This window comes from Diprion similis, chromosome 2, assembly GCF_021155765.1.
Source record: "Diprion similis isolate iyDipSimi1 chromosome 2, iyDipSimi1.1, whole genome shotgun sequence".
NCBI classification, from domain to species: Eukaryota; Metazoa; Arthropoda; class Insecta; order Hymenoptera; family Diprionidae; genus Diprion; species Diprion similis.
The window spans coordinates 1,360,324-1,379,133 of NC_060106.1; the positions used below are offsets into that span (position 1 = coordinate 1,360,324).

The 18,810-nt window shown below is 40.1% G+C and overlaps 1 protein-coding gene across 3 annotated transcripts in view; it reads right to left on the reverse strand.

Annotated features, from left to right (window-relative positions):
• The window catches only part of LOC124416408 (trithorax group protein osa-like), a 150,753-nt gene that overhangs the window by 110,917 nt on the left and 21,026 nt on the right, over positions 1-18,810 (reverse strand). For all 3 annotated transcript variants that reach the window (XM_046897431.1, XM_046897432.1, XM_046897433.1), the window contains exons 7-8: positions 5,943-6,100; positions 5,680-5,745 (exon numbers count right to left, since the gene is read on the reverse strand). In XM_046897431.1, the coding sequence (XP_046753387.1) occupies positions 5,680-5,745; positions 5,943-6,100 (224 nt within the window). The remainder of the gene's footprint in view (positions 1-5,679; positions 5,746-5,942; positions 6,101-18,810) is intronic.

The window sequence follows — 18,810 nt, forward strand, 5'->3', positions numbered from 1 at the left end:
TACCGGTCAGCAGGGCAAAGCTTGAGTTCATGTTGGTTGAGGTCTGGAGAGCTGGACAAGAAAAAATCCTCGTAGCATTGGCTTATCGTCCACCTTATGTCGGGTTAACGTCCGATTTCGATGAGTTTGAGGAAGTGCTCTCTTCTACTCTACAACGCTACAATCGAGCTATCGTTATGGGAGACCTAAATGCTGATCTCCTCGAAAATTTTCCAAAGGCTACGCAAGTAAGGGTACTATTATCAGATGCTGGCCTGAACATCGTTGGCCATGGTGCCACACACTACACCGCAGCTGTAGAACGCTTTACGTGGGTTGACATCATGGCAGTGGATGACTCTGACAACGTATCGTCGTGGGGCAAAAACGCCGGCCCGCATCTGTCTGCTCATTTGCTCGTGTACATCGAATACAGATACCAAGCCATGGTTTTCTTGCCGAGGATTGTCGAATCACGTGCGTACGACCGCATCGATCACTCGTCACTGGAAGAGATACTACTCGATACCAACTGGAAGGCCTACTACGATAGTGCTGACGTCAATGAGAGGGTTCAATTTCTCAACCAGACCCTGAGTATTGCTCTAAACATGGTGGCCCCACTCAGGAGAAAGCTTATAAGCTCTCCGCCCGCCCCCTGGATTAACCAGGACATACGGACGCAGATGCGCGAGCGCAATCGGGCACATCGTCGCTTTTCTCTAACCAAGAGCTTGGCAGATTGGAATGCGTACAAGGTGCTCCGTAATCATGTGCAGCGTAACATCGACCTCGCCCGTACACGATATTTCGAGGGACGACTGCTTGGAGTTCGTGGCCAACCAGCATGGAATCAACTGCGACGTCTTGGACTACTTAAGCCCAAGAAGGACTCTGCTCCAACATGCTCGGTGGATGAACTTAATGAGCACTTCAGCTCGGTGCTTCAAGACCCAGCAAATCATGTCGGTCCTTCCTTTGCTGAGGTCATCCATCGGCAGGCTGCCTTCGATGACAGGAACTTCTACTTTGCCTACGTATTACCCGAGGAACTTTTGCAATGCATCGAGAAACAATCCTCGAATGCAGCGGATCCAGATGGCATTCCGGCCCTGTTTATCAAGCTGTGTCTTCCAGCCTTATTGCCAGCTATACTGGACATCGTTAATCACTCCTTGGCATATGCTTCATTTCTGGATAGCTGGAAGGAATCCTACATTAGGCCGATTAAGAAAACACGTAACCCGTCGAACGTCTCGGACTACCGTCCAATCTCCTTACTGTGTTGCCTATCTAAAGTGGTCAAGAGGCTCGTATATCAACAACTATTGGATTACCTGTCTTCGCGCAATCTTCTCGACCCTCTGCAGACTGGCTTTCGGAAAGGACACAGCACACAAACTGCTCTAACAAAGCTCACTGATGATTGTAGGAGAGCTATGGATGAACGGATGTTAACCATCGTTGTCTTCTTTGATTTCTCGAAAGCTTTTGATGTAGTGCACCATAACCTGTTGCTAGACAAGCTGCGAAAACTTGGCGTTTCTCAACATGCACTCTTGTGGTTCCACTCGTACCTTTCAAATCGGAGACAGGCCGTGTTGGGTGAATCTGGCGCTATATCCTCATGGCATTCGGTCCTTCAGGGGTTCCGCAGGGCAGTGTATTGGGTCCACTCCTTTTCTCGCTGTTTGTGAATGACCTTCCCACTGTTCTTAGCGACTGCTGCCACATATTCTACGCGGATGACTTGGCTCTCTATTTGCACTGTTACCCACACAACCTTTTACTCGCGCTCGATACGCTAGGAGCGGAAGCTAACAGGGTCGGCGAATGGACGCACAACAACTACCTCACACTAAACGCTTCGAAAACGAAGGTTATGATCATTGGGAGCCCACACTATATACGAGGTATTAATCATGATCTTCTCCCTCCCATTGTTATCAATGGACAGCCAGTACACTACGTGAGATCTGCTCTGTACCTTCGGGTCACGCTCACTGACACTCTCAGATGGGATGATCATGTCTCTGGAATTATCAAGAAGGCCAACACCAACCTGCACCTATTGAGACGAAACAGCAGGCTGATGACGCCCCTACTCAAGCAATGGCTGGTCCGCGTCCTTGTCCTACCTTACTTTGACTATTGCTCCGTGGTTTTCAACGACCTTTCCGGAGTGCAGGATGCAAGATTGCTCGTTGCGCTCAACAATTGCGTTCGGTTTGTCCTAAACCGCCGTAGGTTCGAACGTATCTCGAGCCATCGAAAAGATCTTGGTTGGTTCACCCCACGGAATAGAAGACTATTCTTCGTCGGTTGCATGCTCTACTCGCTAGTTAAACTAGGGGTACCTGCATATCTCGCCAATTCTTTGCGCCCAGCTCACAGGATTAACCCGCGCTTCGCTGCAGTCGCCACCAACTCGCTTGCTCCTGTACAATGCAGGTCTGAGTTTCTAAGGAGGTCGGTTATAGCCATTGGAGTTCGACTATGGAACTCGCTTCCACCACAGTTAACAGGAGCCACATCACTTCCTGTATTCAAACAGTACCTATCCTCGTGGATTCTCCAACGTGACTTGCGCGATGAAAATGCCCTATAAATCTGCTCCATGAATTCTTTGCCTTTCCTATTCTACATGGTCGACAATTTCTAATTTTGTGCACATATGCCAACATATATAATATATTACTCTCTTTATGCACACGCTGTATATCTCCCAACCTCAGTTGGAATGTGTAAAAGGGACTTGTCCCAATGTCACAATAAACGATTGTTATTATTATTATTTTATTCAACTAGGGGCTCCGCCCCTGCGCGCTTCGCGCACCAACCCCGCTTGGCGCGCTACGCGCGCCTCAGCCCACTGAAGCTCGGCGCTTCGCGCCTCGCGCTTTTGTGCGTTTCATTCGTTTATTGTTCAAAGAGTAAGAGATGTACTTTCTGGAGTTTCCCACGCTAACCTTGTCACCCGATTGAATAGAGTAAATATAAGAGATGTCCTTATTCAGTGTTTTATTATATTGCTTTATCTTTGGGTTGCAAAAGTCCCCTTCTGTGTTTCTAAAACATCGCACCTTCTTTCTTGATTACTGAATTCGTATTCCCGTCGACCTGGACCACGAATGCTACAGAGCGGTGGTTCTGGACGACGCAAAACATCGTCCCTGCGACATGTACCGATAAGTACCTAATCAAACAGTTCGTAGCGCTGCCCCTGCACGATGAAAAACATCGTCCTTCTGAATACGCTTGATCCGTCGACCTCGACCACGAATACTACGAAGAGCTGCTCCTGGACGATGAAAAACATCATCCTCATGCAACACCGTTCAGCTCGTCTACGACTCACCTCCGACTCGTATCAGGGCTCGTGCAGCGCCTCGAATACGCTTGTTCCGACGACCTGGACGACGAAAAACATCGTCCCTCCGACCTGGACGACGAATACGAAGCGCTTCTCCTTTACTATGAAAAATATCGTCCCTCTGACGTGGACCACGATTACGCTTGTTCCGTCGACCTGGACCACGAATGCCTTCAGGCGTCTGATCAATATTTTTTTACGAAACAGAGGGATTCTTTTTTTTTTTTTTTTTTTCTTTAAACCGTCAGTTATGGGTTATGAGCGCATGTACCAAGAGAATCGGTGCTTCGCACCTCACACAGCTATTTCTGCTGTGGCTTCCACATGCGTTGCTATGAGTTTAAATTAGAATTTCTGATTTGACAGATTAATCGAACCCAGTTATTTATAATTATATGTTACTTTGTCTATGAGATAAATTGCGAGAAAGGCGGTGCCATGCGGCTGATCGAGTGAAGCTTGTCGCTGTCAGCCGCGGTCCGGCAGAGAATGTGGAGCCATGTACTGCTTGAACTGCTATCTTCATGCGTCTTAAAAACGCTAACTTCAAGCGTCTTAAAAACGCTAACTTCACGTATTTCCACAAATCTTTTTAGTAGATAGAGAGATTAATTAATTTTTTTAATCACTACGAGTACTACGGAGCGCTGTTTCTGGACGACCCCTCGTGGTAGCGCTAAGCTTTTACTAAAATTCTGGACGGTGTAAAACACATTCGCGTTAACCTGGACCACAAAAACTACTGAGATCTGTCCCTGTACGACGGCAAACACCTTCTCGTCAACCGGCACTACAAATACTACAGAGCGCTGGTCCTGGACGAAGGAAAATACATTCCCGGCGACCTGGACCACGAAAACTACGAAGCGCTGGTCGTGGACGACGGCAAACACCTTCCCATCAACCCGCACTACGAATACTACGTAGCGCTGGTCCTGGACGAAGGAAAATACATTCCCGGCGACCTGGACCACGAAAATTACGGAGCGCTCTTCATGGACGACGGCAAACACCTTCCCATCAACCCGCACTACGAATACTACGTAGCGCTGGTCCTGGACGAAGGAAAATACATTCCCGGCGACCTGGACCACCAAAACTACGGAGCGCTGGACCTGGTGAACGGCAAACATCTCCTCGTCAACCCACACTACGAATACTACGTAGCGCTGGTCCTGGACGAAGGAAAATACATTCCCGGCGACCTGGAGCACGAAAACTACGGAACGCTGGTCCTGGACGACGGCAAACACCTTCTCGTCAACCTCTTAAAAACGCTAACTTCATGCGTCTAACAATTTCAATCTTAAAAACGCTAACTTCATTAATCTTAAAAAACCTTTTTTTATATATAGATAGATAGATAGATAGACATCATAGTATAATCAGTATAAATAGTGTAAGAACCTGTATGTATATACACATATGTATCGCTGTTTTGAGGTGTATATGTGCGGCACTGGCGAGGCGTTGGGATTTGCGCTATCGTACAGTCGGTCCGCAAACGTGACAGAAGTAAGACATTATATGTAGGCTTGGCCAAGCAAATTCCTTTACTTTCTCTTTTGCTGTGATTTTAATAATTATTTACATTATTTATTTCTTTCGACGACCCTGTTGGGATATATATATATACATATATTTTTTAATAAAGGATTAAGGACCGACTAAACGACGATCGCCAAACAATAACGCCCAAATCCAATCAAAAAAGATAAGTGATCACCTAAAAGGGATTTTTATTCAAAATTTTATCGTTCTTTTTAATTATTTATTATTAATTTTGTATTGCTGTCTTTTTATTTATATTTATTTATATTTTTATTTATACTTCTTTATACTTTTATTTATATTTATTTATACTTTTATTTATATTTATTTGTATTTTTATTTATACATGCATTCATTTCTTTTTATATGTTTATTTTATTTCATTATTAATTTAATATAGTATATTTTATAATTTTAACTTTACACTTTAATTTATTAAATTCGTTACAATAGAAATACGGTTTTGATCATTTTCGCTATAATTATATGCCTTTCAATGTTCATAAATTTCAAGAATAATTACACGATAAGAGAAAACCATATTCATATGCATGAAACTGAACCTGACGGCTGAGATTAGCGGCCAAAAATGGCAATGTTTATCAATGTAAGACACTGACACCCAATAATCAAAATATTGTCGAATCTCACATAAAGGTAATGTTTTATGAAGACGTGGGCGCAAAACGTACCACTGTAACACATTGAAAAAAAGTTCAAACAGTTCAGCCGCTAACTCGAGCCGTTTGCGTTAGGTTTTTGCTATGGGTACGTACCTTGGTGTTGGATGGTGACTACATTAGGCTGACCGAGAGCACCAATATTCATAGTCTGGAACTGTGCTGTAAATAGAAAAAATATAATGAACTTAAGTAAGATATTTTCAATTAATTAAATTTCTTCTGTTTAACTGGTGAATTCATTTTCCTGAGACTTATTAAGGAAAAAAAAATTTTCGATATAAACCTATCGTATTAACGTTGTTGGATGAGCATTTCTCTTTTGAAAAGCCACAGTTCAGTACTCTGAGAGAACCTACCTTGTTGAATTTGCTGTACATGAGATTGTTCTATGACTTGCTGGGTTTGGACTGGGGGTGGTTGTTGTTGAATGTAAGATTGTAGTTCGGATTGCATCGTTTGAATCAAGTTAATTGCCAGTTGCTTTGCATTCTGAAGTGCCACTGGCTTTGAATGTCTGTCGAAAAATTATTAATCTTAGCAATTTTCAACAGTAATTGACATTCTGAAATCTTATAAACTAACAGAAAATGATGCAAAAAATTATAAAAAATTCTTTCATAAGTTTATTATAAAAGTATAAGATTGAGAGAGAAAAATATGCATAAGTAATATATTGTGTTACTAGTGCAGAAAGTGAGCAATTTACAATGAGTGTGAATTTACAGCGTGAGACGCAGAGGTGAGCACTGTAATCACGAATCAGACTTATCGCCCAACCGGACACGTGACACGCGCTGTTTTCTTACACCTGTAAAGGAATGTTTGACGTGTGAAACACCGAAGGTACCACTGACAACGCATGAAATTGGAAATGTATAAATAACTTTCGTTTTATAACAGCCCAAAATATTTAAAAAAATAATAATTTAAACAATTGCCTTTAAAAAATTAAATGCTTGGGTTTTTGGAAAAAACTAATGCGATATTCGGATTCAGCGGATTTAAATACATAAAAAAGTATCACTTCATCCACCGGTATGAAAATTACACGAAAAGGTAATACCAAGATGGCTCCAAGACTTCAAACGCGTTTTTTTCGAAACTATGTTTTCGAAGATGGTGACAGCTGTAACTCAAGAACCAGTGGACGGATTTCGAGGGAATTTACACAGCTTATTGGAAGCATCAAAAGCTAGTCTTTAATGAAAGGATTTAATTTTTATTAAAAAAATCCATTTTATGTTACTAAAAAACTAGTGCTTGTTTCCTTCAAAATCGACGAAAAAACTTTCGGAAGCAGCCATATTGCTAATTTAAAAAAAAAATCAAAAAAGCCTCCATTAACGACTAGATTAACTATTGAACTAGTGATTTATTCTTATCTGATTGATTTCAGGTAAACCAGACGGGTGTAATCGTTGTCACTACTAACGATGTTTGAAAACCAGGGTCAGAAAAAATGGCGATAACTCTGTCGAAATTTTTTTCTTACTAAGCTTGGTAGAAATATACTTGAAACATCAAAGAATAATTATGCATAATTGGTTTTATGAAATTAATCTAATTACTATGAAAAAAATGTATTGAAAACACTCATTTTTTCCCGGCTCTAACTGTCCTTAACCCTTTGACGTGCTTATAAAGACGCGTTGTACACCTCGAAAACGCGGAGATGCAAAACTCCTCTACCGCTGAAGCGATCAGAGTGAAACTTGGGCAGTTAATGCCTTATTTTGGCACAAAGTGTAGCGTCTTTTTACTTTTTCAAAACTTGGAAAAAAAATTTACAGATTAGTTACCAGCCGCAGAAATTGGCTAAATTTTCAGTTGCACTTGTGAATGGATCGAACTATCCGGTATGATTGCCACTCGGCGGCGATGAAACACACATTTTGAGCCTAGTCTCATGAGATTCGATGGTGAAATGACGAAATGGCAGCTGATTTGGTTTTCGATTACGAAGAACACCGACATCTCGTTTTGGCGACATTTTTTACCGACATTACGCGCATGTCGGCGATGCATGCGTGTAATGTTAGTAAATAATTACCGGCATGCGTAAAAGGTCGGTAACAAATGTCGCCAAAATGAGATGTCGGTGTTCTTCGTAATCGAAAACCAGATCAGCTGCCATTTTTTCATTTGACCATCAAATCTCATGGGAAAATGTGTGTTTCTTCACTGCCGAGTGGCAGTGGCAATCTGTGTGGGTGGCAACCAATCTGTAAAATTTTTCTTTCAAATTTTGAAAAAGTAATAAGACGCTCCACTTTTTGCCAAAATAAGGCATTGACTGCCCAAGTTTCACTCTGATCGCTTGAGCGGTATAGGAGTTTTGCATTCTCGGGTTTTCAAGGTGTACAACGCGTCTTTATAAGCACCTTAAGGCATGAATTGCCCAAGTTTCATTCTGATCTATTAAACGATATAGGAGTTTTTACTCGCCGCGTTTTTGAGGTATGCAACGCGACTTTATAAGCACCTTAATAGTCCTTTAAAAAACATGGTCCGTATTTTTTTAATTCCATTAAGTCAGTAAGTGTCAAGTTGAGTATATTAGTGCGCCGCACAGCAAGGCTCATGCGACTGGAAAATCAAAAAGTTTAACAAATATTTCGAACGAATTAAGCTTCATTTTGGATATCAATTGCAATGTAACTGAGTATACTGATTTTGCCTTGTTTCAGAAATTCTTTTGTTGCTCTCTCGTCTAGTCTGGTTTGGGTCGCAGTAATACCCAAGCACACGTATTCCTTGACATAATCAATCAATTCTGTGCCATAAAAGAAAGCGGGTTGTTTTGTCTTATGCCCATGCCCTCCCTTCTGGAATGATTGGATTTGGATTTTGATTAGGTTGACTATCAGGTGGTTTTCTTGACAATATTCATGAAGATACTTGAGGATCCGCTTCATGGTGATAAATGAGTCTGCGAAGATTACCATATCGTCTACATAGCTTAATAGTAGAATCTCAATAACTTAGGAAACAGAAACGCTTCTGATTCCCTTAGATTTTAGAAAATACTCCAGGTCATGCAGGAACAGTGCGAAAAGAATGGGGGATCAGGATTCTCCATGTAGTACGCCTTCACTGACTTTGAATGGTTGCGAAGATTCCATTCCATCAGAAACTCTTGCAGTCACTTTGGCGTATAAGTGAGCTATAACATTAATAATTTTCGTGCTGAGCCGTAGACTTCGTATTTTGCGCCATAACAATTCGTGATTTATTGAATCAAAGGCTCCATTGAAGTCCACGAAGAGTCCGTATAATTTCCCTTTGCCTTTCCATAAGTACAGTTGTATTACCGCGTTCAGAGTGTAAATGTTTTCCAAACAGCCACGATTTTCCCGAAAGCCTGATTGCTGTTTGGGAATTTTATTTTTAAGCTCACACCATGTAGCAATGCGTTTGCAGATTAATTACGTAGACTTTCGTTGCACAATTGGCAAGCGCTATTGGTAGGTAACTCGAGGTATTTTTTTCGTTGTCTATTCCTTCGTACAACATTTTAATGATGATATCCGTCCAAAAGTCCGGTGTTATTTCACTTTCGCGTATCTTGTTGAAGAGCGCTTGTAGGTACAATATCCAGTTATGGTGTTACGTTCTAGGAAGACCGTCGAGAGAAATCTTTGATTTAATGCGTGATTTTCGGTTTAAGCTGGATTCATGAACCTTGTGATGTCCAGGAATACGAACTTTGATGATTTGCTCGTATTGATTTTTCCTTCAGCCTGCCTTGATCTTGAATTATTTTGTGGGTCGTGCCAACTATCATTATGCGTGATTGAAATAATTATTCCTACACAATACTTCAATATACTCTAATATACTTATAATTCAAATACACATTTATTGACAGTATGATGTTGTTGTAATCGATTTGGAGGTTTGGTTTTACAATAATGTTATACTTATTTACTTATACTAAATTCGGAGATTCTGGTTATAAGCGTTCAGTGACGTAGAATGATCTGTTCTTGATTTCAAAGAGTTCTAAATTATCTGAAGTTTGAATTGGTTCTGTATTCTCCGACGTTCAATTTAGTTCTAAATTCAAGGAATGATTCTTGGTTGCATCAGTTTGGTTTGAAGTGGGAATCTTGGAAAGACTTCTGATTGGTTTATAGATGCATCAGTGCAAGACAATTGGCCTTGAAGAAGCCTATTAGCGCAATGCTGACAAGATAGTTAGTTGCAAGAATGCATTTTCGAGTTCTGAGACTGATAATTTAGGAACTGCTTATCCTTTCTTTTCTCGTAGTTTCAAAATACAAAAATGCAATTCTGCATTTAATATATCGGAAATTAATATATATTTAACAACTCGACCGAGCAAGTTCAAAACCAGCAACTATAACAATATGGGGGACTCAAGAGATTGATAGGGGTGTGCAGGCTCAACAGGTTTTCTGAGCAGCATATCCAACATGATGAAAGAAAATCATAATTATAATAATTATATGCGGTTAACCATCCTCGCAGAAAAGTGTTAGAAAAATGAAAAAAAAAGTTGTTAGGAACTGAAAAAAAGTTCCAGATGTTATGGTATAGAGGGACGGTATTGACGAGCTGTTGTCAATACGTCTCTATACCCACCCGAGATATTGTTTCGGGTACCTTTGGGTTCAGTCTCATCGCTGTCATCGATCCGGGAATGATAGAATCAGTGATAATGAGATGGAGATGGTTTACCTTAGGTTGTATAAAGGCTTTATTAGAACTGAGGAAGTTGTGATTGTCTAACTAGGCAACGTGTGTTAGGAATAGGTGAAATGATTATTTAGCCTGGAACTGAGATTGAACTTGGAAGTTCGAGTTGAAGTTGATTATTCGAACGTTGGTATAGAAGTGAGTTTTAGACGAGGATTACTAGCATACTTTACGAAAAATAGCCGGAATCTAGGATAGTGGGGAAAAGAATCAGCAAGGTAAGCGCGATAACGAGTGATGTAAGGCTGGATGGAAATAGGAGGACAGAATGGAGAGTATAGCGTCACGATAAGGAATGTCGAAGAGTTGGCAGGTAGAGGCGAGAGGTTGCCAAGGAAGATGGGGGAGACGTGTAGCCGAACGCTGGTCGTAACACAGAAAATGAAACAAAGTTTTCGGGAAATGAAAAAAGTTTCCAAAAAATAAAATGTGTATTAATCGCGTGAAAAAATTTGTGTATAATTATACCTTTTTTCTGTCATATTGGCTATGCTGCTGCATACGTACAAAGGAGGAGAAATCTGGAAATATTTTTATAATTGAATGCTTCATTGCCATTCTGAATACGTATACAAATTATTCTACATTTCATTTTTATTCATCCAACTATTGTGTGAACTGTGAAATCCCAACCACTTCACACAGACCTGATACCCACTCATACGTAATACTTTCTCCATCAGATAGCCATCGGGGTATTTTACTTTACTGAGTCCCTTGTTCGGTGGAATGATCTTGATAATTGATAAGTTTGTACGTTGGTGAATTGGTACTTTTACCTTGCGCGCGGTGAATATTTTCGTCGACCAATTGGATGTATAGCACTCGAATACATTTTTGTACTTGCTAATTCGGACTCGAACGCCGCGTCTGCACTTTCGCTTCCGGTTACTCCGTTTGATTTGCCGGGGCTTGTAAGCATACCGATGTAGCTGTTTTACGCTGACAGCAGTGACATCCTCCTGTTTAATCTGAATCATCCGATGCTTAATGATGTGGTAGGATTTCAATAAATCGTTCAAAATATCAATCCACTTGTGAGATCATGGGAGAGTAAACTGCTTCCACATTTCAGCGATTACATCTTTTCCACTGGACTTTATCGGCACCACCCACGCGCACTTGGAAAATATGTCAATGATTGTGAGTAGGCATGTATCCCTTGTTGCGCGAGCTGTATGCAATCATGCCAACGAGATTAGCTTGCTTGGTCTCATCCAGTCCACGTATCAGCGTGACTAATTGCGTCAAGCGGGAAAATGTAACGCGTTGCAAACATCTGACGAGAAAAATCCGTTAGCGAACAGCCGATGGCACGCGGTATGCCGAATATCTCCAAACATTTAGAACCTACTTGAAGATTAGTGGAATCCAGGCGATTTTTAAGTATTCGAAATCACCAGGAAATCGCGCGTGAATCTTTGATGATTTCGAAGCGATTGGTCCCTTCGACCATTATGGTAGAATCTGTCCGCAGATTTTATCAAACAACTTTATGGTGCATCAAAAGTAGTTTTATAATACCACTTTATAGAAAGATTTGAGATTTTAAAACATTCAGAATTTGAAGTCGAGTCTTTTGGAAAATTTATAGTGATACAAATTTAACAGCATAGTTTTATGCATGTAGATTTGTCACTCCAAAGTAAACGTTCATAAAATGGAGGATAATTCTGACATGTTTATTCTTGATGTTGTGTAGCTTTCAACAATCAAATCTTGTGCAACGTGACATTTGTGAACCAAATTTTTCATTTCGTAGCACCTGATTCGGAAACAAGATTCACCTGAAGTTCCAATCAATAAACTTTAATCAAAAACTCAATTCGCTGTGGATATCGAGATTCCATGATAAATATTAGAAGACTTACAGAAACTTGGTTGCTGAAAACTTTGCTAATAAGCTCGATCAATCGAAACTTGAAGCATATGGAACGACATACGTAACATTGAGTGCCCAGTGTATCGAACATAGTCAGATGAATAAACTCGAGTTGATAAAGTACATCTTGTTCATTATGGTTGATCTTCCGGGACACAAGATAAAGCTTCAAACATACAAAGTCAACAATATGAATCTCAGTAAAATCTTATACATTTCAAGAAAGGAACTGTTTCGATATAATATACACAGTATAGATAAATGAGATTCGTCGGGGAAGTTCAGTGAAGAAAGAAAATGTCAAAATGCATTTCATTTAATTTGAGCGACGTTTCAGCGGGCCCTGAATGCCGTCATCAGGCTTCTTTATTTCGAAAAAAGTGAAAGAAAACCAAAAAAAATGAATAAAAATATTTAACATATAAGCACTAACTCTGTGTTACTACCTCTTAAGGCGGAATTGAACGCGTGCTTAATTAAGGTTATATTCTATTGCACTTAAAATTTTGTGCTTCAATGATATATTTATACCAGGGACGTGCCAAAAGATTGAAGTTTGTTGAGATAAATGTAAGAATGTGTTGACTTAAATTTAATTCAAAAAATTATCGAGTGTTAACTTACTCAAAAATGACATTCCTAGCGCTAGAGATGTTATATGTTTCGGTGATCGAGGAGGAAGTGATCTTTCATGACGCAGTTTAAGATGGCTGACCATTTTCAATACTTGATTACAGTAGCATTTTACGATTTGTGTGTTGATTTCATGAGCGGAAATTCAATTGGAATTTGAATTTCAAGGTGGAATTAGATGACGTCAGAATAAAGATGGCTTGGATTTTGGGTATCAGTTTTCTTGTTGACTGGATTATTGTTGGAGATGTGAATCATTTCTTTAATTAATCGTTTGTGCCAATGGTCTTCTTTATCAATAATTTTAACATCATCAAAGTCAAATGTGTGTCCTTCAGTTAGAGAATGATAAACCAGTGCAGACTTGTCTGGATCTTTTGATTTTAGATCGTATTTGTGGTTAGCTATTCGCTTTTTTAAATGTTGGTGGGATTGACCAATGTAACATTGTTCACAATCTAAAAAAAAAAAATTCAAAACTTGTGAGAGACACTCTACAAAAAAATAGCTATCCACCCAAACTCACTAAAAACATTCGAACACAAAGGATACATGAAGCGTATAACAATCACACCACAAAAAATGATAATGATAAACAAAAAATCTCAGTTTCCATTCCATAAAAGAGAATCTCGTTACCAAACTATGCGCTATTTAGCGGCGTGCAGAGGTACCTTAGTACTAAGCTGAGCATTACCGCAGCAACAGCCTTCTATATGTACTGTGTATAAAGTACTATTCTAAACTGCTGAGGATGCGAACAGTTGAAAAAATTAAAGGCATATGCTAACTGAACAATTCAACACAAGGAATACTTATTACGAAAATCGGTATAATTACATCCCCAGTTGAACTCTAAGTATGAAAAATATGGCATTATCAATTTGTTGATAATTGATTCACCTCAGTTTTTACTTGAGTAGCTAGAATAAACTTTTGTAGATGCTCAATAATGCAGCTGATGAGTGTTCGCCCTAGTTCATTAATCATGTGAAAATCATGACGGGAGGGGGGGGGCGCTTTAGGTGTATTTTTTAGTATGAAACGTAGACTAAAAAAAGTTCGATTCACACGAACCACATTATGGCAATATTTCATCATATTAAAGGCTACACAGTCGCGGATCGGATCCGATTCGCTCCGAACGGAATGGGCCTAACCGGTTGCGCACTTTTAGTGTACCACAGTAATAAGACCGTTATGCGCAAAACGATATAGTATATTGTGTATCAAGGGACGAAAGTTGGCGATTGCAACCAGCGTGAAGTTTGCGGCCGAGCGAAGCGAGGGCGGCAATCACACGAGTTGCGATCATCAACTTTCATTCCTTGTCAAACACGATAGTTTTTGTAACAAGTGCCTGAACAGTGGTTGGGATTCACGTGGTAGTTTTACGAGACGCGAGTGGTCAATTTCTTCTCCCTAGGGACGAAAGTGATCTCCCAAGGGACAAAAATGAAACGATTGTGAACTGCGCATGTGCGAACCTAACCTTACAACACTGAGATGAAATTGGCGACTTCCATCCCGCTAAACTGCGACGCAGAGCCCTGCTTTCATGAACGTGTGATAAAATAGTTCATTCCACTATACCTCTCGCTTGTATGAGACCAAAGATTTCTTACGATTGATAATCGTAGCTGATCCCAATAGTCGAAGATGAATCGATGAATCTCGTTTCCGGACATTTCTGATTGATATGCGTCGAAAGAAATTCAACTTGGAATCATTTAAATTCTTGTCGGTTCCACTCATCGAGCGTATACATATAGAGGTAATATTCCAACGTTGGGATGCGTGGCTGGGTAAAGGCAATACCGTTACACTCTGCCTCTCTCGTTTTTCACCGTGATTGGCTGAGCGCACTTCCCGCTTTCTAGCATTAGTTCGATTGCTCTGCATTCACAAGTTTTCATGGTATCGTTTCATTCAAACAAACGATAAAAATGCCCACAAAATGTATAATTCCGACCTATAAACTGCAAAATGATGATTCGCGATGGCTGTATGTTGAGTATTGTCTGAAAGTTGTATACCAATTGTATCCCCCTAGTGGTTTGTGGTTTTTGTTTTGGTTAATTTGTTTAAAAATTTGGTTAATAGGTTATTCTTGTACATATTTTGAGGTGTTTTAGTGATTGCCTGCTTGATTCATAGTATATTTACACGAAGAAGGCGGTGAGCGCACTCAGCTAATCACGGCGCAGAACCAGAGGCAGAGTGTACCGATGTCGCCTTTACGCAGCCACGCGTGCGAGTATTGGGATGCGACCTCTATGTGTTGTAACATTTTGGATGCCCGTTACAAACAGCGCCCTCAACCCTGGACGGGTGAAAAATGGAAATTTTGCGGTATCGATTAGCGAAAAATTTGGCCAGGTAAAGTATTGCACTCCAGACTCGGTGCCCGAATAAGAGGAAAAAACCCACGGAAGGCCGTGGATCGCCGGCGTACAAGAATCGGCCCGTTTGTGCTCCTGGACGCCTCCAAGCCTTGCCTTCTCGATCGCGGATAGGATGTTCTCGTCACAGTATATTAAGAATATCAATTATATGTTGATCGGAACGAATCCGGTTTTTTCGAGGCTGCTGCCTATGTGAAAACGGCACTGTTGTGAGTCCTATTGCTGTAAATGCTGCAATTTATAGTGAAATTAATATTAATTTTGACCTCCTTTCTTTGGAAGAAAGATCGATCGACCTTGCCAAACCTAAAAAAAAAACCTAAAAAAACAAATGATGCTACGCGGACTATAATGGTGCCTAAGCCGCCTTCAGGCATGAACAATTCCCTTGTTGCTCCCTCACGCCAATAGCTCTTTTGCTTATGTAGCCTATCGGAGACAAAAGGAAAAGGTGTATGTCATCTGATCGGTGATATTGAATAGCCGGTGCACACTTCTATTTGCGAACTAGTAAAACAAAGTCGCCTCCCTGTTGTCAATCGTGAGTTAATGACCTCGACTCAACTAATAACCTGCAGACCCGGGACTGCTTTGGTTGCCTGTCAAACTTTACCATGAACCTAAAAGTTTTAGGAATGGTGATGGACAGAGAAACCGAGACTTGCCTAAATCTTTTGTGTTAACAAATCAGATTTAATCAGAAATGGAAATTGGTGGTCAAATCACAAATGATACAAACTGCGCTTTGTGCTCAGATGGCATGAAATCCTTAGAAAAAAAATAAATAAATAATAACTGAAATTTGAACAGACAAAATCACTAACAAAAAAAAATCAAAAATGCATGAATTCGTAGGTTCAGCTCCTAATGTTTTGTCTGTTTGAAAATTACCTCCCTTTTCTACCATCTAAATGAATTAACCGGTTATTCGACATTCCGTGCTATCGTGAACTCGACTGCGTAATTTTTCTGAGTTCGTGAAAGTGCGCTTTGCTTAAAACCTTCTTCAATAAACGTTGAAATGACTCAACATTCGGTAATGCCCTCCGGATGCGTGACAATCCGTTACAAAAGGTGAGACAGTTCGGCTCTTTGCCCGTCAACTGCTAATGAGTTCTACGATTCGTGTTCTAATGCGAAGATAGGTTGAGGCGCTATGCCATACAACTGCTGTAGAAAACTGTGATGAGACAGTTCGGCACTTGACCCATCAACTGCTCTAGAGATCTATGGTGAAACAGTTCGGCGCTTTGCCCGTCAACTGCTAGCGATATCCTCCGCGGCACTCGTATTTATACTAGCCGTGGTCGCTCGTTACACTGCATTGCCGTAGTCCCTTCTTTATCCATGTGATTTGTCCCGCGTCCTGTCAAGCTAGTGTTCGTTTGCGAAAACTCTGTCTTTTTCGGATATCGTCGAGAGCTGTTGATCAATCGGTAATCACCTCCTTGGTATGAGTGACGTCGTCTATGTTCGGGTATCGTTGTCTTTCGTTGGTCACCGTGGTATATACAGGCACTGCTACGCTAGTAAGGCATGCGACAAGCTGTACGTTACAATGTTTATTGTGAGGAAGTTGACGGAACAGTTAAAACAAAGTGTGCAGTTCAGAGGGAAGGTTAGAAGTATTTGGGGACGAGCGGAGTGAATCGTTAACAAATGCAGATAACAAATTACAGGATCAAAATTCTGGGAATGGAAGGCGATAGTCAGGTGAAATGGAGAGTCTGCTAGATAGGAGAGACAACGAATGAGCCATAAGTGCGAAAAGGGGCTGAGTACGAGCCAGGGATACAATATAATCCGTTAATTTCAAGGTTACATACCTAAATACATACAAAAAGGTAGCAGCAGTCAATCATTTACTCGACGGACACCGAAAACACACACTCGCCGTCGGGCATGTATCGTTCCGGTTCAGCACGAATTTGGATGGATGAATTTGGAATTCGTAATTATTAGAAAAATCGATTCTAATTATATTTTTAATTTGTAATTAGAAAAAAACCGACCTTAATCACATTCGTAATTTGTAATTAGAAGAAAAACTGTGTTGCGTATCAACACAATCTAATTGATATAATTAGCCAATTCTTCAATCGTTAATCCATATATTCTTGTACGGCTGGGATTTCCCTGGACGGTGGTTCCTAAGCTGTATCGAGCTGTCCGGAAAGGACAGGAGTCCCACATCTGGCAATACAAAATCGCGCTGAAGGAACTGCGACCCTAAACAATAAACTTAGCAATAAATGAACCGTCTAAGCGTCGTACGGAACTTCCAGCGCGAGTTTTCACTACTTTATTACCCCTGGGTTTTTACCTATTATCAATAGTCAGTTTGTTGCCAGATGTGGACGCTGGCCTGTCCGGACAGTAGGTACGCGAAAGTGCGGAAGGATCGCGTATTGTTCAAGCACAGGTCATACCTGCAAGCTCCCACTTTCCTCTTATATATAAAATTTCCATCCCTACAACCAAGACTTCCGGTGCAATTTCTTGACCCATCCTGGATTCCCACCAATCGCAATAATCAACCCATAGGAAAAATTGACGAATCAGTAAACTCCTACACCCTTCACATTTTCTTGAAACTCCTTCACATTCCTTCTTCTTTTTCTTCGACACAGTCAGTTCTCATCCAGACATCAACCCACCAACAATCCTATCAAGACCTCAAGCAACTACCGAACCGTTTCAAGTACCAATCAAATATCTGATTTTAACTAACTATCTAGTCAACGAATTATCAATATATCTTATAGACACCTTATATGAACTTGTAAATAAATAGTTAGGTTCTAAAAACAACACTAGAACAATTTATCTTCAATTAAACAGATTAAAGACACAACAAACTGATTCGAATTACATTCGGAATTTGTAATTAGAAGAAAAACTGATTCGAATTACATTTATAATTTGTAGTTGAAAGTAAAATCGATGCTAATTACATTATTAATTTGTTTTTTAAAATATTTCTAATTATAAATTACAATTGTAGTTAGTATTTTTTTTTTTTGACTAAATTACAAATGACCGATGTAGTTATTGATTTCTTTATTTTCAATTCCAAATTACATTCAAAAGAAATACAATAAAGAAATGCGTAATTTGTAATAAGAATGTGAATAATTAAAAAAAATTTCCAACACTTGATATAAAATTAGCATAATCATGGTGACTGCAGCCTGCAGCTTTTTATATTTTGTCATTTACAGAGGCATCCGCGAGAGTGAAATTAATAAATTAAACCTACTTTCTTGTCCGAATATTCAATTATTAATACGCCACTCCCATTCCTAAATTAGACCTTGGTCGTGAGTATCTGGTGTAAAAGGACATGACCATCTTCACGGGGTACATGTTCCGAGCCAACCGCGCGAACCGAACCGGAAGTATCATTAAAAATTTCTTTATCTAGAAAAAAAAATGCTCACGAAATATTGAATTCAACTGGCACGGCATCGGGAATGGTAATGAATCAAACCGTCGGCAATGTTAAGAAGCAATACAAGGTTATTTATTTATTGTTGAACGCAATACCAATTCCAAGATTAGCTTACAATCTAACCTGCCACGAAT